The 24180-nt window shown below is 38.8% G+C and overlaps 2 protein-coding genes and 1 long non-coding RNA gene across 9 annotated transcripts; 2 read left to right on the forward strand and 1 right to left on the reverse strand.

The window, feature by feature from the left end:
* Positions 1-1164: 1164 nt before the first annotated feature.
* Positions 1165-2226, reverse strand: LOC143265655 (uncharacterized). Its single transcript, XR_013040318.1, has 3 exons — positions 1614-2226; positions 1364-1525; positions 1165-1265 (listed from the first exon to the last, which is right to left on the reverse strand). It is a non-coding gene; the product is annotated as an uncharacterized LOC143265655 (long non-coding RNA).
* Positions 2227-5086: 2860 nt separating this feature from the next.
* LOC100881721 (uncharacterized) lies at positions 5087-10844 on the forward strand. Of its 3 annotated transcripts, none has more exons than XM_012290404.2 (4): positions 5215-5680; positions 7018-7282; positions 8811-9062; positions 10174-10844. In XM_012290404.2, exons 1-4 carry the CDS (start codon positions 5474-5476, stop codon positions 10251-10253), a joined length of 804 nt encoding a protein of 267 aa, XP_012145794.2. In that variant the 5' UTR covers positions 5215-5473; the 3' UTR covers positions 10254-10844. The 3 variants fall into 3 exon arrangements, with proteins under 3 accessions (XP_076394868.1, XP_012145794.2, XP_076394867.1); XM_076538752.1 differs by lacking the exon at positions 5215-5680 and adding an exon at positions 5735-6211; XM_076538753.1 differs by lacking the exons at positions 8811-9062; positions 10174-10844 and adding an exon at positions 7365-7458 and having other exon boundaries at positions 5087-5680.
* Positions 10845-16650: 5806 nt separating this feature from the next.
* Osi24 (Protein) lies at positions 16651-23968 on the forward strand. 5 transcript variants are annotated; one of them, XM_012290405.2, is made up of 5 exons: positions 16652-16914; positions 18171-18783; positions 20099-20218; positions 20368-20660; positions 22116-23968. In XM_012290405.2, exons 1-5 carry the CDS (start codon positions 16831-16833, stop codon positions 22536-22538), a joined length of 1533 nt encoding a protein of 510 aa, XP_012145795.2. In that variant the 5' UTR covers positions 16652-16830; the 3' UTR covers positions 22539-23968. The 5 variants fall into 5 exon arrangements, with proteins under 5 accessions (XP_076394753.1, XP_012145795.2, XP_076394750.1 ...); XM_076538635.1 differs by having other exon boundaries at positions 16654-16914; positions 18171-18660; positions 20045-20218; XM_076538637.1 differs by having other exon boundaries at positions 16654-16914; positions 18171-18660.
* Positions 23969-24180: the final 212 nt, after the last annotated feature.

Consider the following 24180-nt stretch of genomic DNA (forward strand, 5'->3'; position numbering starts at 1 on the left):
TCTTTGCTGTTATGCAAATTCAAGTAGACGTGCTTTCCTTCAGATTTTATCTGTTATGAAAATTGTATCGGCCGCTGCTTTTTCTGGGTCTACCTTTCACTTAGGTCCGGGATTTTTGTAGATCTAGTTCTTCTTCGGAGACAGGTGTTTTTGTAACTGGTTCAAGTTTAGGTTTATGTTTTTTATCAATTTACTTCTGGGTGAGTATGTTTAGTATGTGGTTCTTTTACGGGTTCACTTTTTCAAGGTTTAGTTTTCTTGGATTTACTTAGATTTTGGGGTCAGTTTTCAATGGTAGCTTTTTCCTAGGTTCACATTTTCTAGGTCCACCTTTTCTAGGTTCAGGTCTTCTCTAGGTCCACCTTTTCTAGCACCAGGTCTTTTCTAGGTCCACCTTTTCTAGATCCAGGTCTTCTCTAGGTCCATCTTTTCTAGGTCTTCCCTAGGTCCATCTTTTCTAGGTCCACCTTTTCTAGGTTTAGGTCTTCTCTAGGTCCATCTTTTCTAGGTCCAGGTCTTCTCTAGATCCACCTTTTCTAGATCCAGGTCTTTTCTAGGTCCAGGTCTTCTCTAGGTCCACCTTTTCTCTAGATCCACCCTTTTCTAAGTCTACTCTTCCCTAGGTCCACTCTTTTCACAGATCCACCTTTTTTCTAGGTCTACCCTTTTCTAAGTCCACTCTTCTCTAGGTTTACCTTTTCTCTAGATCCACCTTGATCTCTAGGTCCACCTGATGGTCCTCTAGGTCTACCTTGTTCTCTAGGTCCACCTTGTTCTCTAGGTCCACCTGGTGGTCCTCTAGGTCCACCTTGTTCTCTAGGTCCATCTGATAGTCCTCTAGGTCCACCTTGTTCTCTAGGTCAATCTGATGGTCCTCTAGGTCCACCTTGTTCTCTGGGTCCACCTGATGGTCCTCTAGATCCACCTTGATCTCTAGGTCCACCTGATGGTCCTCTAGGTCTACCTTGTTCTCTAGGTTCACCTTGTTCTCTAGGTCCACCTGATAGTCCTCTAGATCCACCTTGATCTCTAGGTCCACCTGATGGTCCTCTAGGTTCACCTTGTTCTCTAGGTCTACCTTGTTCTCTAGGTCTACCTTGTTCTCTAGGTCCACTTGATAGTCCTCTAGGTCCACCTTGATCTGTAGGTCCACCTTGATGTGTAGGTCCACCTGATTGTCCTCTAAGTCTGCTTTGTCTAACTAGAACTCTCCATTCTTCTCAAATCCACTTACAGTGACCTCTCTCCAAACCTACATTCACTGCCTTTAAAAATAAATTTATTACCAATAAATGATACAGTAAAGTGTTCAGGAGATATTATTTCAATTAAGATTTGTCTGGTGCGAACCGTGTAATAAAACCTGTATCACATATGTTTGATCTCACATCAAACTATCCTTAAAGGCCGTAAATTGTATGTAGGTTTATTTTTCCGGTATCATACATTTACAAGCATTTACAAGATTTCACTACTGTCTCCAGAGCTTAACCTGATGTTGAGGAATGAGTGCTAATAGGTCTGTCTAGAAACGATACGTGCTTTAAAGTAGAAAATAGGATACGGGATTGATGTTTTCTCTGATCACAATCTGTAGCGCCAGCGCACCTTACCTGTGCTGGAATTTCCTATTTTTTTGAAATTCTTGACTGTTCTTTTAGATTGTTCGATTTCTAGATAACTACACTCGATCGTTTTGATTGCTTAATTAAATGATTATTCAAGTGGAGAGTAATTTCTCTTCTCTGTAATTGAAAAATAAGTGCAACCGGTTTGGGTCGCAAAAGGTGTGAATGTGTCATAGGTTTTTCAGAAAATTACTTAGAGTAATTTTAACAATCATTTTCAGGTAATTATGTATCAGAACGATTAGGAGGTTAAATTATTTGCAATTTAAATTGTTCAAAGGTCGACTTCGTCCACAAGAAAAATTCAGATAAGATTTTTTTTCCGAACTAAAATATTTTACACATAAAAGATATATAGATTCATTTCAAGGTAAATTTTGATAAAACTATTATGTGAAAATTTAATTGTAAAAAATTGTGTATTAAGTGAAATGTGTTAATGAAGAGGTTAGGTTACATCGATCGTAGCAAACTCATCTTCCAAAGCTTACTGTAGCAAATTTTCTGCGACACACATTCGTGGAAAAATAATAAAATCCAACTTTACGAGGTTAGAAGAGCTCGAAAGCGATGCAACAAAATCGAAACGCTTCGAGGATCGGGTTATTCGATGGCGGATAAATCAAACGACCGCCGCGTGTTTATCAAGATTATGCACGACGGAACGCTGCATACCAGAGATATATCAATTGTATTTGTTACAAGGAACTTCTCAAAACAAGAATAAGAAGATGAAAAATTTATTTCATACTCTTTGTTCATTTCTTACTTTTCATTCATTTCATATTTCTTTTTCAGATTGTATTTTATTCCCAAAGCTACAATACTTCTTAAAACTCTTCAGAAGATATTCGACCAGAAAACTATGTCATTAGTTATGCACAGACTAATGAAAGAGTTAAAAGTAAAGATGCAGAAACATCGAGAAAGCAGAACAAGTTTTTGCTCCACACCTTATCATCCTCTAATTTTCCTGCGTTCTTTGAACAATCACTTACGAATGTTTCGAGTGATCCAGTTATTTGCATCTTTGTCTCGTTTTACTGTTTCCTCGAGCAAGAAGGCGGAGTTGCAATTCGAGCATAAAACAGAGCACTGCTTCTTCGATGACGAAGGGTACAAACCGGTCCCAGAAGGAGGTTGAACGACGTGTCACGTGGTTAAGCGGAAAACTAACCGCCTAGTTAGGAATTTCAGATCATTACATCCATTTTGATTGTTCAAGAACTACTTTAGTCTCATTTTTTCAGGGTGACAACTGCTGTCTTGTTCTTTCGCCATTTTATGTTTATTCCGCTATTTTTCTTTTAGAACTTTTTGACTGGTGTACTTTTCTGTTATTATTTTTTGACTGTTGCACTTTTCTCTTGTCATTTTTTGACTGGTGCACTTTTATCTTATAATTTTTTTACTGGTGCACTTTTCTCTTATTATTTTTTGACTGGTGCACTTTTCTCTTATAATTTTTTGATTGTTGCACTTTTCCCTTATAATTTTTTTACTGTTGCACTTCTCTTTTATAATTTTTTTTACTGGTACACTTTTTTCTTATAATTTTTCCGTGACTTTATATTTATACCGTTCTATTTCTTTGTGGAGTTACTTTTTCGGTATCATTTTCTGCTCTGGTCTTCTTCCGCCATTTTATGTTCGCACTGCGCTATTTTTCTCTTACAATTTTTCTACTGCCACACTTTTTGTTATATAATTTTTCTGTGACTTTATATTTACACTGATCTATTTCTTTGTAGAGTTACTTTTTTTGGTATCATCTTCTGCTGTGTTATTCTTCCGCCATTTTATGTTCGCACTGCGCTATTTTTCTCTTACAATTTTTCTACTGCCACACTTTTTGTTATATAATTTTTCTGTGACTTTATATTTACATTGTTTTTTGTTTTTATGGAGTTACTTTTTCGGTATCATTTTCTGCTCTCTTCATCTTCCGCCATTTTATGTTCGCACTGCGCTATTTTTCTCTTACAATTTTTCTACTGCCACACTTTTTGTTATATAATTTTTCTGCGACTTTATATTTACACTGTTCTATTTCTTTGTAGAGTTACTTTTTTTGGTATCATCTTCTGCTCTGGTCTTCTTCCGCCATTTTATGTTCGCACTGCGCTATTATTCTCTTACAATTTTTCTACTGCCACACTTTTTGTTATATAATTTTTCTGCGACTTTATATTTACACTGTTCCATTTCTTTGTGGAGTTACTTTTTTTGGTATCATCTTCTGCTGTGTTATTCTTCCGCCATCTTATGTTCGCGCGGCGCCATTTTCTCGTACGATTTTTCTACTGTCACGTGCTTAGTTATATTCTTCTTCTGTCATGTTGTATTTATTTTGTATATTTTTGTACTATATTATACTGTACCATACTTCTACTATATTGTACTGTACCATACTTGTACTACATTATTTGTACTACATTATACTACACCATATTTGTACTACATTAGACTGCACCATACTTGTACTATATTACACTGTACTATATTTGTACTATATTATACTACACTATATTTGTACTACATTATACTGCACCATACTTGTACTATATTTTACTGTCCAAACTTGTACTATATTATACTGCACCATACTTGTACTACATTATACTGCACCATATTTGTACTACATTATACTGCACCATACTTGTACTACATTATACTGCACCATACTTTACTACATTATACTGTACCATATTTGTACTACATTATACTGCACCATACTTGTACTACATTATACTGCACCATACTTGTACTACATTATACTGCACCATACTTGTATTATATTATACTGCACCATACTTGTACTACATTATACTGCACCATACTTGTACTATATTATACTGTACCATACTTGTACTACATTATACTGTACCATACTTGTACTACCTTATACTGCACCATACTTGTATTATATTATACTGTACCATATTTGTACTACATTATACTGCACCATACTTGTACTACATTATACTGTACCATACTTGTACTACATTATACTGCACCATACTTGTACTACATTATACTGCACCATACTTGTACTACCTTATACTGCACCATACTTGTACTATATTATACTGCACCATACTTGTACTATATTATACTGCACCATACTTGTACTACATTATACTGCACCATACTTGTACTGCATTATACTGCACCATACTTGTATTACATTATACTGTATACTATATATCCTTACATTCATACTGTACATTTTCCTATACTGATATTTTGTTTGTTTAAATAACCGTATGTTTAAATAACCATCGTTATTGATGTTTAAGTCATCATCAACATAGAGTCTCTTAAAACCAGACAGTAATATGTAGGAACGTATGTACATATACATACATATATAAAATTAGCAGGTACATATAATAAAATTGCTGAGAATGTTATTCTTTACAGAATGTCATACTTGACAAGATATCCTCGTCATTTCAAGGTCTCAATATAAACTCCAGTTGTATTGTTCGCCTCTAATTACCACCCCATCTCCATTGTTCTCAGTTCAGCATTCGAACAGACAAACTTTACGTCAAGCTTCCCTGCATTCAATTATTCCTAACTTTCCAGACTACGTTCGCAACACGCGGAATCAAGCTGCAGTCTCCGTGTGCAGTATTATCTAAGCCATGGACCGGTACCCCCACCGACCTAAATACACGCCGTATAAATGGTCAAGACCAGCATCTAACCACTGTCAGTGAGATTGTGGACCTAAGCTCGTGTTTACTTGAGGTGTTCATTCACGGTGCATTGACGCTCGGCCAGCATGAGATTCCATCGACCTTGCAAATAAGCGATCTGTGATTTCATTGCGACGAATCATGAAGCGTGTCATGCGTGCCTCCGCGTTTCGATCGGTGCTAATCGGTTGTTTTCTTTTGGTGATTTTGCGAGAGACGTTCGCCTTTGGGAATTCGACGAGCGCTTTCGTGGAGAGGTGCCGCGCGGATTGTAGGCTGGATAAGAGCTTGATTAGTTGTGGGAAATATAGGGTTGTCAGATGGTTGCATGACACTGTCAGAAATAAGGTATTTCCTTAATTTTACTGGAATTTTTAGTACGAAGTTCGAAGGTCACGTCTAACGTTGGTCAACATTTGTATAATACTCCATTGACATTTTGACTGTTTCAATATTATAACTAGTTAGAACTAATTAGTGCAGAACGCTTCTGACAAATCATAGTGAGAGGTTAAGGTACTGTTGGATGACCAACGCGTCCAAACAAATAAGGTAGCAAACACTACAGACTCATCCGCAACAAACACACTAATCGAAACGATTTCTACTCATCCTGGATCTCGCATCCCTCCTGAGTCACACTGTCCCTTGACCACCGTCCCTACCTCAACCCCTCTCCAGCAATAGTATACATAACTCTCGCAATGTACAAAAAGGTTCAGAAAGAGTCCAGAACTTATTGTTAGTCGACCCAATAAAGTTGTTCGAATTTTCTTAAAATAAAGTGTGTTGTAAATTCTCCTGGAATCCAACAGTACTGTAAGAATGCAAAGAGACCTCAAGTTTGATACAACTTTTTCTGACGAAGCTACAGTGAAAGTATGTTAATCTGTATTTAGTTGCTTGTGTGAATATTTGTTATATTAAGAGTTATTTAATACTTACTCTCTGAAATATGATACCTGAGGAATATGATATTAAATTACCTAATTGAAGTTTGATAGTTGTGGTAGCACAGGTGGTTGAGTCATAGGTTGCCTAACTAAACTATTACAAGTTCAAAACCACTTTGAGTAGATCAATTTTTTTTTTTTTTTTTTTATACTCTTTATTTTTTATCTGTTTCTATGAACATCTTTATATGTTTTTTATTTTGTCCATTCATTTTTTGTTATCTTTTTGCCACTGAACATATAATTTTATCTTACTGAAATTGAATTATTATTTACAATGTATGACATGGTTATATAAAATGATGTACAATATATACATTATGTATAGCAATGTAAATTATGTACATCAATATAAATTATGCACATCAATGTAAATTATATACAGTAATAAGTAACAAGTACATTTCTTCAACCACAAGTTACAATTTTTGGCGGGAAAGTCTGACACGTTCAAATCAGCAATTCATCAAGACATAAAATTACGTGTCTTCAGAAGAAGTAAATCCAATAGCTCAGTGAAACGAGTACTTGTCTGAAATATGGCGTAACGGATTCCGCTATAGACCATTATTATCCATCACGTGCAACAGCGAGAGTGTCGACACACAAAATAAACCACTTTCCTCGACTTTTACTTTTTAATTAACATGGTTGACGGATCAACTTTTTCGTCCTGCTCTATATACTCTTTTAAGCACGCTACGAGTTATGGATTTAAATTTCGATGTTTAGGAATTCACTTATGGACCCGTTCGCGTAATACGGATACCAAGCATAACACAGCAATCGATTCTGCCGAAGTTACCTCAGAGTCGAGTGTTCAAGAGCGAGGCGGTCGAGGCCTTGAACTTCGTCAGGGACGTCCTCGAGGACCTGCTGACGAAACGTGCTTTGGTTTATACTATCGATAATTCTGTGGCGGGGAGGAATTTTGGGACTGTGCCTATGGTCATGGACGAGGATGAGTTGGATGAATTACAGAGCAGGAAAGATGATGGTATTTTTGTGTTCTTTTTAATGTTTCTTTAAATACTTCAATTATTAACAATTAAATAAATACACTATTTTTCTTGATACAGATAAATGTTGTACTAAAAATGAATGCACAACTTTTTTAAATATTAACAAATGAACACATACATTATTCTCTTTGATACATACAAAAATGTCATACTAAAAATGAATGCACAATTTCCTTAAGTATTAACAAATGAACACATACATTATTTTCTTTGATGCATACACAAATGTCATACTAAAAATGAATGTACAATTTCCTTAATTATTAACAAGTATATACATACATTATTTTCTTTGATGCACACATGAATGTGATACTAAAAATAAATGTGCAATTTTCCTTAATTATTAACAAATAAATACATACATTATTTTCTTGATGCATACACAAATGTCATACTAAAAATAAATGCTCAATTTTCCTTATGTATTAACAAATATATACACACAATATTTTTCTTGATGCATACACAAATGTTATACTAAAAATAAGTGGTCAATTTTCCTTAAATATTAACAAATATATACATACACTATTTTTCTTGATATGCAGACAAATGTCACACAAAAATAAATGTACAATTTTCCTCAATTATTAACAAATAAATACATACATTAATTTTCTTTATGCACACACAAATGTCACACGAAAAATAAATGTACAATCTTCTTCAATTTTTAAGAAATAAATATATCATTTTCCTTTATCATGAACAAATAAATATTTCACTCTTCTTCATCATTAACAGATACATATAAAATACCTATTGTTTCAGTTATTACAACATAAATAAATATACTGATTTCCTAAATAAATTGAATACGATCCTCGATAGGAAAAGAAGGAATGACATAACCTCAAAATTAAGACAACATAATAATTGATTTCCTAAATAAATTGAATACGTTCCTTGATAAGAAAAGAAGAAATGAACATAACCTTAAAACGAAAACAACATAATAATTGAACTTAATAACTATTATGTTAGCTTAAATAAATTGAATACGTTTTTTAATAAGACATAGAGAAACATAACCTCAACATCAAAATAACCTCACACTTGAACTTGATAGTCTCATCTATTATTAAATACAGTACCTTAAATAAATTGAATACCTTAGCAAGAAGCAAACATAACCTCAAAATTAACATAATATACATTTCTTATTTTCTTGTCTAACTTCTTATCTAAATTAAAGAGTAGATATAGTAAGGTGATATAACGATTAACTAATGATACTAACTAATGAAGCTAGTTAACGAAGCTAACTAATGAAGCTAACTAACGAAGCTAACTAATGAAGCTAACTAATGAAACTATCTAATGAAACTAACTGAAACTAAATGAAATTAACTAATGAAACTAACTAACGAAACTAACTAACGAACCTAACTAACGAAACTAACTAACGAACCTAACTAACGAAACTAACTAACGAAACTAAGTAACGAAACTAACTAACGAAACTACCTAACAAAATTAACTAATGAAATTTGTTCCCAGGTGAATGGAGGATCTTCAAAAAGAAGAAATCCCTCATCCTCCCAATCCTAATTTTACTAAACCTCCTCAAGCTGAAGTTACTACTTATACCAATATTCCTAGGAGTACACTTTATCAAGAAATTACTGGTGCTCGGATCACTCATAGCACCATCCATTCTATCGCATCTGAAGATCTGCAAGGTTCCTCCACATCCGCAACCCTATCAAATGTGGGCCACCGCCGCTGAGGCTCCCGTTGATTATCCAACAGGTATAACTAGGGCAAGTTTACGTTGCCCTCGTCATGCTTCGCTATTTCGGGACGTAGTAAATTACAATCGATTACGACACGCGATTACAGAGATCCACGAGCAACCAAACGTTGAATCAAATGCCAGTTCTTTCTTTCGTTGTTGAACTACAGTTACGTAACATTTTACTCCTTCGGTAATTGTTGGGTAGGATCGTTTTTTATGATCGTTGATTTGTGTTCTTTGTGTGCGGTCATATTTTGGGTTGGTGGACTGTGACGATCATTTGAGCGCAGTTATAACGTTTAGCGTGGGGTTCAAGTTTTTGTGGTTGCTGAAAATTATGATTTTATGACGGTGCAATTAGTTTTCATATTTCTGAGCGTTCAGGTTTTCTATGACCCCGAATTTCCAAGCGTTCAAATTCCCAAGCGTCAAAATTTCCAAGCGTCCGAATTCCCAAGCGTAAAAATTTCCAAGCGTCCAAATTTCCTACGATCTCAAATTTCCAAGCGTTCAAATTCCCAAGCGTCAAAATTTCCAAGCGTCTGAATTCCCAAGCGTAAAAATTTTCAAGCGTCCAAATTCCCAAGCGTAAAAATTTCCATGCGTCCAAATTTCCAAGCGTCGGAATTCCCAAGCGTCCAAATTTCCAAGCATCCAAATTCCCAAGCGTCAAAATTTCCAAGCGTCCAAATTTCCTACGCCCCCGAATTCCCAAGCGTCCAAATTTCCAAGCATCCAAATTCCCAAGCGTCCAAATTTCCCACGACCCCAAATTTCCAAGCGTCCAAATTCCCAAGCGTCCAAATTTCCAAGCATCCAAATTCCCAAGCGTCCAAATTTCCTACGCCCCCAAATTTCCTACGCCCCCAAATTTCCAATCGTCCGAATTCCCAAGCGTCCAAGTTCCCAATCGTCCAAATTTCCCACGACCCCAAATTCCTAAACATTCAAATTTGCTGCGCCCCCCAAATTTTCACTCCCCCAAATTCACATCCCCCAACTCCCAATTCTCCAAATTTCTCAACCCTCCACATTCCTCCGCTTCAACCCTAACTACCTCAACTCTAAGTACCCTCAAATATATCACAATCTGCAAAGAAGGTAATTAATTACTATTACCCACAGGATACGGTCAAGAGGAGCCAGCTTGGGTACACAGGAACGACCTAGCCTACGGCACTTATATACGCAATCCCTACGGATGAAGCGTAGGACTCCACCGACTCGTCGAGCAAGCTCGCCGTTCGTCAGAATCGTCCTGATATCTCCAAAGGCCCCCGGCGACCCTGCTCCGTGTCTAGCAATATTTCGTAGATAATACTTCTTAAAGACTGTCATAGTGACACTGATTTAGCTAAGTGATTAAGGCGTGCTCGCGAAAAATTGAACTTTCACGGCGTCCCGTTAGCGATTTAAGTCACGAACACGCCTTTAATAAAAAAGTGCATAGCATGCGAAGTTGATCATTGAAATGCATGTTATGTACCGTAAATCTGATTATGAGAACGTATTTTCTCGTGTCGGCTCGCGTGATGTCAACGCGACTTCCTGTATTGTAACGGATATGCATGTTGGAGTGTGTATGTGGTTTCGAATGTAGTTTGCAGTGATCGGTGATTGGTGTTAGGATTAACGATATGGTAGCACTGCGGTAGTGAGGATCGTGTTCCACGGGATGAGGGATCCGTTGATCATCGATAATGATGTATTTAGAGAGCATTTGTGTGTTGTACTGTATGAATACAGTGTTTTGTACTGTAGTAGTTAATATATGAAATGTTTTTAAAAAACTGGAATATGTTGTATGTTGTTTAATTTGCTTTGTTTAATAGGGAAGTATTTTTGAATTCTTTTAGAGGCTTTGAGTATCGTTGAGTGTCATTGAGTACTATTGAGTATCATTGAGTATCATTGAGTATTATCAACTACCATCAAGTACCATTGAGTATCATTGAGTACTATCAAGTATCATTAAGTACCATTGGGTATCATTAAATACTATCAACTACTATCAAGTACCACTGAGTATCATTGTGTACCATCAAGTATTATTGAGTGTCATTGAGTACCATTGAATACCATTGAGTATCATCAAGTACCACTGAGTATCATTAAATACTATCAACTACTATCAAGTACCATTGAGTATCATTGAGTACTATCAAGTATCATCAAGTACCATTGGGTATCATTAAGTACTAGCAACTACCATCAAGTACCACTGAGTATCATTGAGTACCATCAAGTATTATTGAGTATCATTGAGTACCATTGAGTATCATTGAGTATCGTCAAGTACTATTGAGTATGATTGAGTATTATCAACTACCATCAAGTACCATTGAGTATCATTGAATACTAGCAACTATCATCAAGTACCACTGAGTATCATTAAGTACCATAAATTATTATTGAGTATCATTCTGGTACTGTTTGCAGTACCATTGAGTACCATTGAGTATCGTCAAGTAATATTGAGTATGATTGAGTATTATCAGCTATCATCAAGTACCATTGAGTGTCATTAAATACTATCAACTACTATCAAGTACCATTGAGTATCATTGAGTACCATCAACTACCATCAAGTACCATTGGGTATCATTGAGTACTATCAAGTATTATTGAGTATCATTGGGAATCATTGAGTACCATTGAGTACCATCAAGTACTATTCAGTATCATTGTGTATTATCAACTACCATCAAGCACCATTGAGTATCATTGAGTACCATCAAGTACTACTGAGTATCATTGAGTACCATTGAGTCTTATTGAGTATCGTCAAGTACCATTGAGTACCATTGAGTATTATCAACTACCATCAAGTACCATTGAGTATCAGTGAGTATTATCAAGTACTTTTGAGTGTCATTGAGTATCGTTGAGTACCAGTGAGTATCATTGAGTATCATCGAATACCATTGAGTACCAGTGAGTATCGTCAAATACCATTGAATACCATCAAGTACTATCAACTACCATTGAGTACCGTCAAGTACCATTGAGTATCATCAAGCACCATTGAGTACCATTAAGTATCATCAAGCACAATAATGCATAGCTAAATTTTAACTCTCATTAATTATGATCACTGGAACACCTTGCATTGCAATTATTGTTATTTATTGCATACTTACTAGAAAATACTTTTAAGTCCTTCAAAACACAAGCATTCATCAATAAAAGCCATCAATAGAAGCCCATATCAATAAAAGAGTCATCATCAAAACCTACCTATACAGCTACTTATCCTACCAATATCATCCTCTCCTTTCAGCAAGAGTTTCAAAAGTATCCGCCCAGTTATAACTCCAAGGTCAGCTGATTGGAAACTCGAAAGAACTTGGTCAGACCCAGGCACGAGTGACCTACTGACAGATTTGGACGTTTGCCGCACGCGTGTCCCACGCACGACACGTTGACCGTTATGGGACCCCAGACGAGTCCACAAGCGGATATGGTGCACTTGTGCCCACCGTGATGCTCGCGCGAGCAGGCATCGCGCCCGGCCGTTCCACGCCATATCGGCTAACCATCCGTCACGCTAATAACAATGATCGAGATGATCGGTCGAAGCGGTCTTAGCCGTCTGGGACTCAAGGAGCGCGAAACCGACTCGCTGTTACTCGACCGTTACGTTAGAAGCGAGTATTAACATAACGGCACGCCACGATGCGTACCCGTATCACTGGACGATCGATGTATATCGTGAACGAACGATGTGAAGGTTTTTTTTGGGATGGAAATGTTTTGAGGGAATTTTGGGGAGTGGATTTTTGGAGATAGTATTTTAAGGAGATAGTGTTAAGGAGATAGTGTTTGATATTTACTTTGGAGAAATGTAGTTGGCAATTGGTGATTATGTTTGCAAGTTTGTTTGGACGAATAATTTTCTAGTCACGACTGGACAACTCTGAAGCACTTTCTAAAACTGGTCGACTTTTGATACTATTTTTAGCATTCTTTTGAGAACACGTGATTTTACTTCATAGTGAGTTTGAAGGTAAGTATCTTGTTCTTCGGTTGACTGAAGTTCATCTGGACATGGGTACCTACCCATGAACCTTCATGTGGACATGTTCACCTGGTCAAGTTCACCTAATCAACCTTGTGGTCAAGTTCATCTAGCCAAGTCCTTGCTGTCAAGTTCATATGAATAGCATCATTCAGACTTCTGCAGCTAGACCAAGATTACCTAGACCTTATCTAGATCACCTAGACTTGTTCACCTAACTAAGATTGCCTATCATGACCTAGTCAAAATCTCCCTAATCTGTTTCACCTAGTCAGGTTCACCACATCAAGATCATTCAGATAGGTTCACCTAGACATAATCTTGCTAAGATTGCTTATCATGATCATATCAAAATGTACCTATTCAGGTTCACCTAATCAGGTTCCCTTGATTTAGATCATTCAGGTAGATTCACCTAGACATCATCTAGCTAAGCTTGCTTATCATGATCAAGTCAAAATGTACCTAAGTAGGTTCACCTAGTCAGGTTCACCACATCAAGCTTATTTAGATAGATTCATCTAGACATCATCTAGCTAAGCTTGTTTATCACGATCAAGTCAAAATGTACCTAAGTAGCTTCACTTAGTCAGGTTCACCACATCAAGCTTCTTTAGATAGGTTCATCTAGACATAATCTTGCTAAGATTGCTTATAATAATCAATCCAAAATGTACCTAATCAGGTTCAATTGATTCAGATCATTCAGATTCATCATTTTCATCCAATTAAGATCAGCTAGCGAAAAAACAAGGTAAACGGTACGGCCTTGTTTTTAAATGAAATAAATGTTTGTAGTCGAGGTGTATAAAGCAACGATAACAATCAGCGAGCAATAAATCAGAAACGCTTCGAATACTAGTGAAACATGGGAACGTCATCGACTCGTCACCGATATCCCGTTCGTTCTTCGAATATGTTATTAAACAGGAGTTCAAATAACTGCGACGGGAGTATAATATATCATACTGTGTCGAGCATGACATGCTTCGCTAGTGAAAAATGTGGTGACATTATTGTGGACTTCTTTAGGGGGAAAATTGGTGCACAGTTAGGTGGAGCTGCCTATGGAATGTAGTGAATTGTAGATAGTCCTATATTGATTCTAGGGAATTCTTGGTGGTTCCATATTAGTCCTAGGGAATTATAGGTAGTCCTGTATTAATCCTAGGGAATTCTAGGTGGTTCCATATTTGTCCTAAGGAATTCTAGGTACTCCTATATTGATCCTAGGGAATTTTAGGTGGTTCCATATTAATCCTAGAGAATTCTAGGTGATTCCATATTAGTCCTAGGGAATTCTAGGTGATTTCATATTAGTCCTAGGGAATTCTAGGTAGTCCTGTATTAGTCCTAGGGAATTCTAGGTAGTCATATATTAATCCTAGGGAATTTTAGGTGGTTCCATATTAGTCCTAGGGAATTCTAGGTGGTTCCATATTAGTCCTAGGGAATTCTAGGTAGTCCTGTATTAATCCTAGGGAATTCTAGGTAGTCCTATATTAACACTAGGGAATTCTAGGTAGTCCTATATTAGTCGTAGGAAATTTGAGATAATTCTACTTTATTTCTATATGAATTCTAGGGACCCTAGACACCCTCTCAACCTTAGAAGCTGTACTAACCTTCACCATGCTATCAATTTTAGAGATCTTTACTTCAACTTTAATGACCTTAAGAATGGTCTTGTGTAACCTTAGTGACCTAAGTGACCTTAATGACCTAAGTGACCTTAGACTTCTCATGTAACTAGTAACTTCCTTAGTAACTTTCCTAGTAACTTCCCTAGAAAAGACCTCCAGTCACCTCCAAGAACCTTATTAACCTCACACAATCCTAGTGACCCCAATGATACCAATGACCCCAGTATTCAAAATTGAAGTAATCTTCCTAGTGACCCCAGTGACCCTAAGATTTAAAACGACCAAATCAATAACCAGGAAGCGTTCCATTTTCCCCAGGCGATCAAAGAAGTAAACGACCGACGATTTCGAGGAATCGAACCGTTTCGAATTCGGGACGCGGTCACAGTGAAATCGCTCGTAAAAAGCATACCGATCTGCTCGGACAGGGTACCATGGAGGACATCGTTTACATGGAAATGGACGCTCGATGGCACGTCGCGGGGCAACAACGTCGATCTTTTATCGGATCGCGATCTTTTCGACAGGAAACAAAACAAAGTCGAAACCGGATTAACGGCCTACTTGGACGTTCGTTAAAAACGCGATATCCATGTCGAAGGTGCAACGACATCGCACGCGTCGAATACGTGCGGTTTTCCGCGTCGAACTTTCCGCGCGCGCATCTGCCTTCGACACACCTGCTTAGAAATTTCATGCTAATTCGTTTAGGGTTAACGTGCCACCGAGAAAGCGGGTCTAAAAATTCTTGTGGACTGACTGGTTCTGATTACCTGCTGTGGATATATTTTAATTATGGTTAGGTTAGGTTGAATTGTTCAAAATGTGTCATGTGGAATTTTATTTGAGGAAGATTTTTTTTTAAATTTAGTTTATCTTGATGGAGAATGTAGGATTATGTTGGATGGATACATAATTTGTGGATACATTAAATGGATAAATAATTAATTTGTGGTGTGATGTATTAGATGGACAAATAACTTGTGGACACATTAAGTGGATAAATAATTTGTACATATATTAAATGGATAAACAATTAATTTATGGCATGATGTATTAGATGGACAAATAGCTTGTGGATACATTAGATGGATAAATAATTAATTTCTAGCTTGATGTATTAAATGTATAAATAATTTGTGGATACATTAAATGGATAAACAATTAATTTGTGGCATGATGTATTAGATGGACAAATTACTTGTGGACACATTAGATGGATAAATAATTAATTTCTAGCTTGATGTATTAAATGGATAAATAATTTGTGAATACATTAAATGGATAAATAATTAATTTGTGGCATAATGTATTAGATGGACAAATTCATTTGTGGATACATTAGGTATATAAATAATTAATTCATGGATGATGTATTAGCTGACTAAATAATTAAATAAGTGAATCAAATAATTTCACAGAGCAATGACCAACGTACTACAAATAATTGTCGATATTTAAAAATGTATAAACGGTATCTGAATTAAAAAAGTACAAGATACATTAAATAAACTGAGGAAATACATCAAACCACGATAAAAAAGTATACAGCCACCCGAGAAGATATTTGCACAAAGATCCGCAATAACCTTGAATCTCCCACAAGAAATGGCGACCCATTTTCTCTCCAAATAACAATTTTCCCCAAAACCGCAACGGTGACCCAATAATTAAAACTGTGTCATCTATAAATCGGTATTAAAAGTACTATTACTTTTCGTAAGAAAGTCGCGGAAAAAGAGGGAGAGGAGAAAAATCATGAAAGGAGCGATCCTCGAGCGTCATCAGCCGAAATTCCAGGCGGTGAAATCGGACCGGTGATTCTTCGGACCCGCCTCGAATTCGATCGGATTTGAATGGAAGAGGACGACGACCGTCCACGCGGTACGTCGAGAGAAGGACGCTCGTAGTTAGCAGTCAGTGGGAGCGGATTCGACGAATGAACGAACGTGGAAGGTGGAAAGGAACGGACAGAGGGACGAACAGACGGATGGCCGGGTAACCCAGATCGGATCAGTCCAGTCGATCCTCCGGAGACTCGCCAGTATCGAGTCGGCCGTCGTCTCGAACTTTCCTTTCTCACGGTGTTGTCACTTACATCTTCCTTCACGAACAACATGGATGATTGACAGTTTCGTACAACCAAAATACGTGCGACTATCGAAACTAACGTTTAATGCTGGTCGATTTTCAAAGACAACCTCGGTAAGTACCGTTCGAGCCTTCCTGCTTCTCCCTCTTAGGGACACGAAGCGTTCACTTGTCAGGCGATGGAATGAAAGGAATGTGATCTTTTCACGTGTGCTCTGTTGTAGTAATGAACCACTACGCAGATAAATTGTATATAGTAATGGGTCAGAATCACTCGTAAGTGTAGAGTGCAAATTCTGAATGTTCAATTTTATGGGTACTTTAAAATGACTTGAGTATTGTGGGTCACTTGGGGATTGCACTATGAGTTCATACTATTTTGGGGTAGACAGGCAATTTAAATTGGCAAATGAGTTAGTATAGTTACCACGTTGTACGTCGCCAGAGGACACCAGCAACCATCAGTAATTTAATATATTAGTGAAAGATGCAAGTGTGGGATTTATATAGCAAATTATATAATTTTGAGTCTAATTGCAATGGTACCACGTTTGTCACATATGTGACAAGTGCTCCAGGGTGCGTCATGGTGCGTCTGAGTGCGTCGTGGTGTGTCATGGTGGGTTTCGGTGCGTCATGGTGTGTCATGGTGTGTCATGGTGCATCGTGATGCGTCATGGTGCGTCAAGGTTCGCTATGGCGTGTCATGGTGCGTCATGGTTCGCTATGGTGTGTCATGGTGCGTCGTGATGCGTCATGGTGCGTCGTGATGCGTCATGGTGCGTCAAGGTTCGTTATGGTGTGTCATGGTGCGTCATGGTTCGCTATGGTGTGTCATGGTGCGTCGTGATGCGTCATGGTGCGTCAAGGTTCGCTATGGCGTGTCATGGTGCGTCATGGTTCGCTATGGTGTGTCATGGTGCGTCGTGATGCGTCAAGGTTCGTTATAGTGTGTCATTGTGCGTCATGGTTCGCTATGGTGTGTCATGGTGCGTCGTGATGCGTCATGGTGCGTCATGGTGCGTCATGGTTCGCTATGGTACGTCATAGTGCGTCATGATGCGTCTGAGATACATTCAGGTTGCGTAAGGAATGCACTTAGGTTTCAAGTCTCTGAACAATGTACAATATTTAATAGTAGTGCAGAAGTTGCCAAACTTCCTCATAACCAACCCCAACTTCGAAATCTTCATCTTCTCAAACTCCCTAACCACCACACTTAACATCCACCACCAACCTAACCCACGTTACTCGGATTCTCTCACAAGTTCCTTGCAATTCACCCAAGTTCAACCCGTTAGCCATTAGCGCATACTCGTCGCACGAACGTTCGCGTGATCCCTCCTCAAATTGCTCTTATTATATCGCAGAGGCCACCGAACGACCGCGGATCGAGATGCAGTTATCGTTCGTCGCTGAAAGTAGCTAGCCGAGAGAGAGAGAGAGAGTCTTCAGCGACTGAAACGCAAAGGACGATGTTATCGAGAGGATTGTTGGCACTGATGGCGATCGCGTGGCTGCAGCCATCGTTCGGGGACCACGTGTCGAACGACACCGGCCACGAGCAGGAGAACGAGGTGTTCAGCTACGACCTCGAACCCCATCCCCACGAGTCACCCGACAAGCCCTCGAAACTCGACACGAACCTCAACCAGATGATCCAAACGGACGACAAGCTGCAGTATCAGATCGAGGCGTCGCAACTGGAGAACGCGACGTCGTCCCCTGAAGATTGCCAGTCGTGCGTCCAACAGGAGCTATCCGACCTGTTGGACAGGTTGTCGGGAATCGAGGATTACAACGTCACCGACAGCGTGCAGATCGTTCGGAACCGGGACGTCGCCAGGACGGACGAAAAAGGTAACGTCCATCCGGACGCGGGCCTAATCGATAAGGTTCACCGGTACGCCAGAGAGCACGTAATAAAGATACGTCTGAGCCAGGACTTAGTTTCCGGTAGAAAAGCTAGAACCTTCTTCAACGGTGAGTCCACGGAGTCACGCTTTCGTTAACTCGCCGTACCAGGCGAGAGAGAGATTCGCCTGTTTGCGTTGTTGCTATGTACTCGACGTGTGTGTACCATGTACTTGCTTCTTGCTGCAATTGTGTGTGGAAGATGGTTCCTGGACTTCGAGGACACTTTGCTGACTTCGCTGGCTTTGGTTACTGAGAATAGAAAGTGTTATATGGGTTGAGTCGGTTGGGGGATGTCTTAGAAACTGACGATTACTGCTGTGACTATAATCATATGTAGTCTAGACAGTCTCTAGTGTTCTAATTTGGGATGTCTTAGAAACTGTCGATTACTGCTGATCCTAGTAACTGTAGCTCTAGGTATCCCTAGCTTCTGATGTTTTTGAAGATGTCCGGTATCCTCATCTATGATGCCATATCTAAAGTATCTTTAGTATATTTATCCGAACTACCATATCTAAGGTATCCTCAAATTCCAAAGATTCTGAGGACACTAAGAGACCTAGGACTCTACAGATCCTACTGTAGCCTCTTCTGAAAAGAATGGACCTATATAGAAAGTCTCCTACGAAAGTAAAGTATCAGAGTGAATTGAGTCCACATAAATTAACGATGTACTCAAGTGTCCTATCACTTCCTTTAGTCTAATATTTTGACCACATGTGCTCATCATCATAACACTTTCTGCAGTGAATCTCCCAAACCCGCCAGTGAAGTCAGCGCAATTGGATCTTGATCGTAGTCGATGAAAGGCAGGCAAAAACTTTCGACTCAGCGAAAAATGTCTAGTTAGATTTCGTCCATCACCGAGAAAGTAGGTATATTTACTTAGAGTGCACACATTTTCAAGTTTGCGGAAACAGGTAATACAGGAGTCAATTAGAAACCTGCCTCGGTCACTTCTCTAAGTTCAAGTCGAGTTTCAAAATCGCTACGATCACGACTCAAACCACGCTTTCCGATCGAAAAGAGGACACGAAATGTGTTAACATTTAAGAACGCAATAAAAAAGAACGCTTTATACGTACACTGATTGGCTTTTTGCGCTCTAAAAATAACTTAGGCTTCATTGGCACGGAATACAAATAAATGTGTTGTTCAGCTTCATGAATTATCGGTTTTTTGTCGATCGTCGCTAAAAACACAAGTCTGATTTTACAGCGAATTGTTCTGGAACAGATACGGAGAAAAATGGCGGGAGATTGAGACAATATGCAGCATGGCTTTCAGGACTAACCGGGCTTTAACGTGCTGGTACTTTTGCTTTCAGCCATCTTTCAGGGAAAGAGTACCTTTTTAACAGGATTCGGACTTGGTTTTCTAGCGTTTGGCCTGAAGAAGCTGCTGTTACCTCTCATTTTTGGTGTACAGATCATTAAGAGCGTTCTCATTGCGCTTTTCTTGCCGAGTATCATTGGCAGTATCGGTAATATCGTTGGCAAAGGTACGTACTTTAACCAAATTATATAGAAATCTTAAACAATTAAATTACTTGTTAAATATGTGAGCTGCATGTTAATTATAATAGATAGGTTTAAATACAAAAATATATAGAAATGAAAAATGTAGTTAAAAGTGTACCATTTTCTATAGGCGTGACATCATTCGCCCAGTCAGCGCATACAACAGCACAACCAGAAGAGAACTTCGAGTTCAAGGACAATTCCGATCTGTACAACGACGATTACCTAACACGACAGCCAGTAGGAACGCTCCCGGCATCGGCCATGTACGATGAGAGTATGATGCAGCCACAGAAGAGCCCAGAAATAGCGTCACGATATTCTTTCGTTGATCCTAGGATCACTCACGCGAACGCTATTTCAGATAGATATTACACCAGACATGTTGCTGCGCATGGACTCTCCAAAAAGCAAGACTTCAAGGTAAATGATAGTCTTTGCATAGTACAATATTTGGCACAAGGTAAATTGGACGCGTGGTAATTCGGCGCGTGGTAATTCAACGCGTGGTAATTCGGCATAAGGCAAATTTAACGCGTGGTAATTCAGCGATGAGTAATTGGACACGTGGTTATTCAGCGCGTGGTAATCCAACGCATAAGGTTATTCAGCGCGTGATAATTCAACTCGTAAAAGGTTATTCAGCGCGTGGTAATTCAACGCGTAACTAATTCGACGCGTGATAATTCAGCGCGCGATAATTCAACGCGTAACTAATTCGACGCGTGGTAATTCAACGCGTGGTAATTCGGCATAAGGCAAATTTAACGCGTGGTAATTCAGCGATGAGTAATTGGACACGTGGTTATTCAGCGCGTGGTAATCCAACGCATAAGGTTATTCAGCGCGTGATAATTCAACGCGTAAAAGGTTATTCAGCGCGTGGTAATTCAACGCGTAACTAATTCGACGCGTGGTAATTCAACGCGTGATAATTCAACGCGCGATAATTCAACGCGTAACTAATTCGACGCGTGGTAATTCAACGCGTGGTAATACGACGCGTAACTAATTCGGCGCGTGATAATTCAACGCGTGGTAATTTGATACGTGGTACTTCGGCGCGTAGTAATTCGATACGTGGTAGTTCGGCGCGTGGTAATTCGATTCGTGGTAACTCGACGCGTGGTAATTCGATCCATTGCACCTCAACCTGTGGTAATTCGATCCGTGGTAACTCGTCGCGTGGTAATTCGAGCCATGGTAACTCAACTTGTGGCAATTCGACGCGTGGTAATTCGATCCGTGGTAATTCGACGCGTAGTAATTCGATCCATGGCAACTCAACTCGTGGTAATTCGATCCGTGGTAATTCGATCCATTGCACCTCAACTCGTGGTAATTCGATCCGTGGTAACTCGACGCGTGGTAATTCGATCCATTGCACCTCAACTCGTGGTAATTCGACCCATGCTAATTCGGCGCGTGGCAACTCGACGCGTGGCAATTCAATTTGTTTTAATTCGACGAGTAAGAAAGTCTACGCGAAATAATTTAACGCATAGTGATTCCGCGTATGGTAATTCAACGCTTAGTAATTCAAACGGCATGTAATTGGGTACAAGTAACATAACGCTTACTAATCTCCCGCGTAATAATTCAGTTCTTAACTATACAACAGGCCTTCTTAATAATGCTTTCCCACGATACTTTTACATAACTCTCTTCTTTAATTTACTCAGTCGCCCCTACAAAAGTGGCCATATAACAAACTCTCATATCTTAAATCAATTTCTATGATCTCCCACAATCTCCACAACAATAAACACATCACAAAGCTGATCTCAAACTCAATTTCCACAAAATCATGAAACAAAGACACGAGTCTCAGTTTCATTCTCTTATATCATTATCTCATTTCTAAATTTGTTTTGTCAGGTCTTTCACGAGATTCCAACGAGTTCCCTATTGCTGACGAACTACGACCCCTTCTACTCTCCGCTGTTATCCCGCCTGGACGCCGTGTTCTCCCGTCTGGGTCACACAACCGAGGGTTGCAGAGAGTACGCGGTATGCGCGATGTACCGAAGTCCCGCCCGCTTCGCGCCATACTCGAACCTGGTCTCGGCGCAGTTATCGAGAGAGTTGAACGAACTGAGGAGACCCAGCAGTGACAATCCCGACGTCCTCAGGTTCTTCCGTTACATGAAGGCCGCCAAAGATGGCCAGGATGGAGTGAAGTGCGAGGATGCGTACTCGAAGTGTGCGATCGCGCAGGAGGATCAGACTCTGAGACAGAACCAGGCGATGTTGGCCACGTACCAGGATATTGATAAACTGGTACACGCGAGAAAGTTGTAGAGTATTGGAACTTTCGACTGAAAGTCTGAAAATGTTGAGGAATCATTGTGTCTTTCTAGTGGTTTCTTTTGATGCGAAGGAAATACGGTTTCTTTTGGGGTTCGAGGACTTTGAGCTGCTTTCTTTAGTTTGCATATTTTGAGGAGTTTATTAGGAGATAGTTGGGAAAAGGAGGTGTCAAGTTGGTTTTAGGAGATGGGTAAAGGAGGATATTACTGACCAGGCATTGAAGTCTCCAGCTGGTTGGAATTCTACTGTTGATTTATTTTAACACTTTGATGGCTCTTGCGGCTCTTTAATGTACCTGTGCGGTCTTTTATTAGGAGATTGTTTAATTTATTGTTCTTCAGTATGTCATATAGTAACTCAGTTATTAGAGTGAACTCTGGTGAATTTTACATTTGTCTTCAATTCTGGGAAAATGTAGAGACATACTTGCTTCTATAAGGTACAAACTATACTTGCTTCTATAAAGTACAAACTATACTTGCTTCTATAAAGTACAAGCTATACTTGCTTCTACAAAGTACAAGCTATACTTGCTTCTATAAGGTACAAATTATACTTGCTTCTATAAGGTACAAGCTATACCTGATCAAAACAGCGTCAGTAAGGTTAGGTTTACCAATTGAGAGTAGCTTATTTTATAATTTATACTACACATCACACAAGCTTCCATTATATCACTTAAATCAATTAACATATCACTCAAATACAATTTTTCTAAATTCATTTTTACTATAAAATTATAGAAATAATATATATAATGATATACTGAAAATGGCTGTCAGAGTGTTAAAAGGTCCAACGTTCAAAATACCTGACGTTCCAAGTAACATTTCAAATATGACACGTCAAAAATGTGAATATTGAAAATGTTTCACTTATTATAACATGTGTGTCATCTGTTATGTCACTATTTCTTACACACACATATTCACAATAATAAGTGAAACATATTAACGCAAGCTGAAAGTCCTCGACAAAATTCGCATATCCGCATATCTGTGTGTATGAACCAACCTGTGTGAACTATCCTAAAAAACAGCAGGGTCATAACCCGAAGCAAAGGGTGTCGAATTACTCGAAGAAAGGTGCGTCACGTGACATTTCCACATCTCAACGAATGAAATTTTAGACCTAACCTCTAGTGCACGTCACTTCGAATCTCAAGTTCGAGTTCCTTTCGACATGCTCGAACAAATATGGCGTCGACGTGTTGATGTTCGACAGATAATGCAGTGATTAGCGATTTAGCGTACTATTGTAATAACGTAGCGAATTATCGTGCGTCGAGGAACTCGAGGAGAGTTGTTGCCACCTCGAGGTCCACTAGCTATTTATTTATTATATTTATTTATTCGATGGGATTCTACAAGAGTCTCGTCGAAGCATTTCTTGTACAGTGCGTAAATAAAACGCTGCGCGAAGATTATTTTATTTTTCTTGGAGATGGTTGCGTAAACACGCCTTGACCATAAAATGTGTCCTGGTTTAGAGAGAGATTGTGAGGTATGTGGAAAGGGCCGGTCATTGGCGTAAGTGGGGACAGATTTGGAGAGTTGAGGATTTGGGAGGGTGTGGATTTTGGGGGGTGTGGAAGTTGGGAAATTTGGGAATTTGGGGTTTGAGGATTTGGGAG

The sequence above is a fragment of the Megachile rotundata genome, chromosome 13 (assembly GCF_050947335.1).
Source record: "Megachile rotundata isolate GNS110a chromosome 13, iyMegRotu1, whole genome shotgun sequence".
In the NCBI taxonomy this organism is placed as follows: domain Eukaryota; kingdom Metazoa; phylum Arthropoda; class Insecta; order Hymenoptera; family Megachilidae; genus Megachile; species Megachile rotundata.

Coding starts and splice junctions, on each gene's coding strand:
- LOC100881721 (XM_012290404.2), top strand. CDS start 5,474: ATGAAGCGTGTCATGCGTGCCTCCGCGTTTCGATCGGTGCTAATCGGT. Junction 5,681..7,017: donor ATGACACTGTCAGAAATAAG/GTATTTCCTTAA, acceptor TTCGATGTTTAG/GAATTCACTTATGGACCCGT. Junction 9,063..10,173: donor TCCCGTTGATTATCCAACAG/GTATAACTAGGG, acceptor TATTACCCACAG/GATACGGTCAAGAGGAGCCA.
- Osi24 (XM_076538639.1), top strand. CDS start 16,831: ATGATTGACAGTTTCGTACAACCAAAATACGTGCGACTATCGAAACTA. Junction 16,915..18,170: donor GATTTTCAAAGACAACCTCG/GTAAGTACCGTT, acceptor ATTATATCGCAG/AGGCCACCGAACGACCGCGG. Junction 20,219..20,367: donor CGGTAATATCGTTGGCAAAG/GTACGTACTTTA, acceptor CATTTTCTATAG/GCGTGACATCATTCGCCCAG.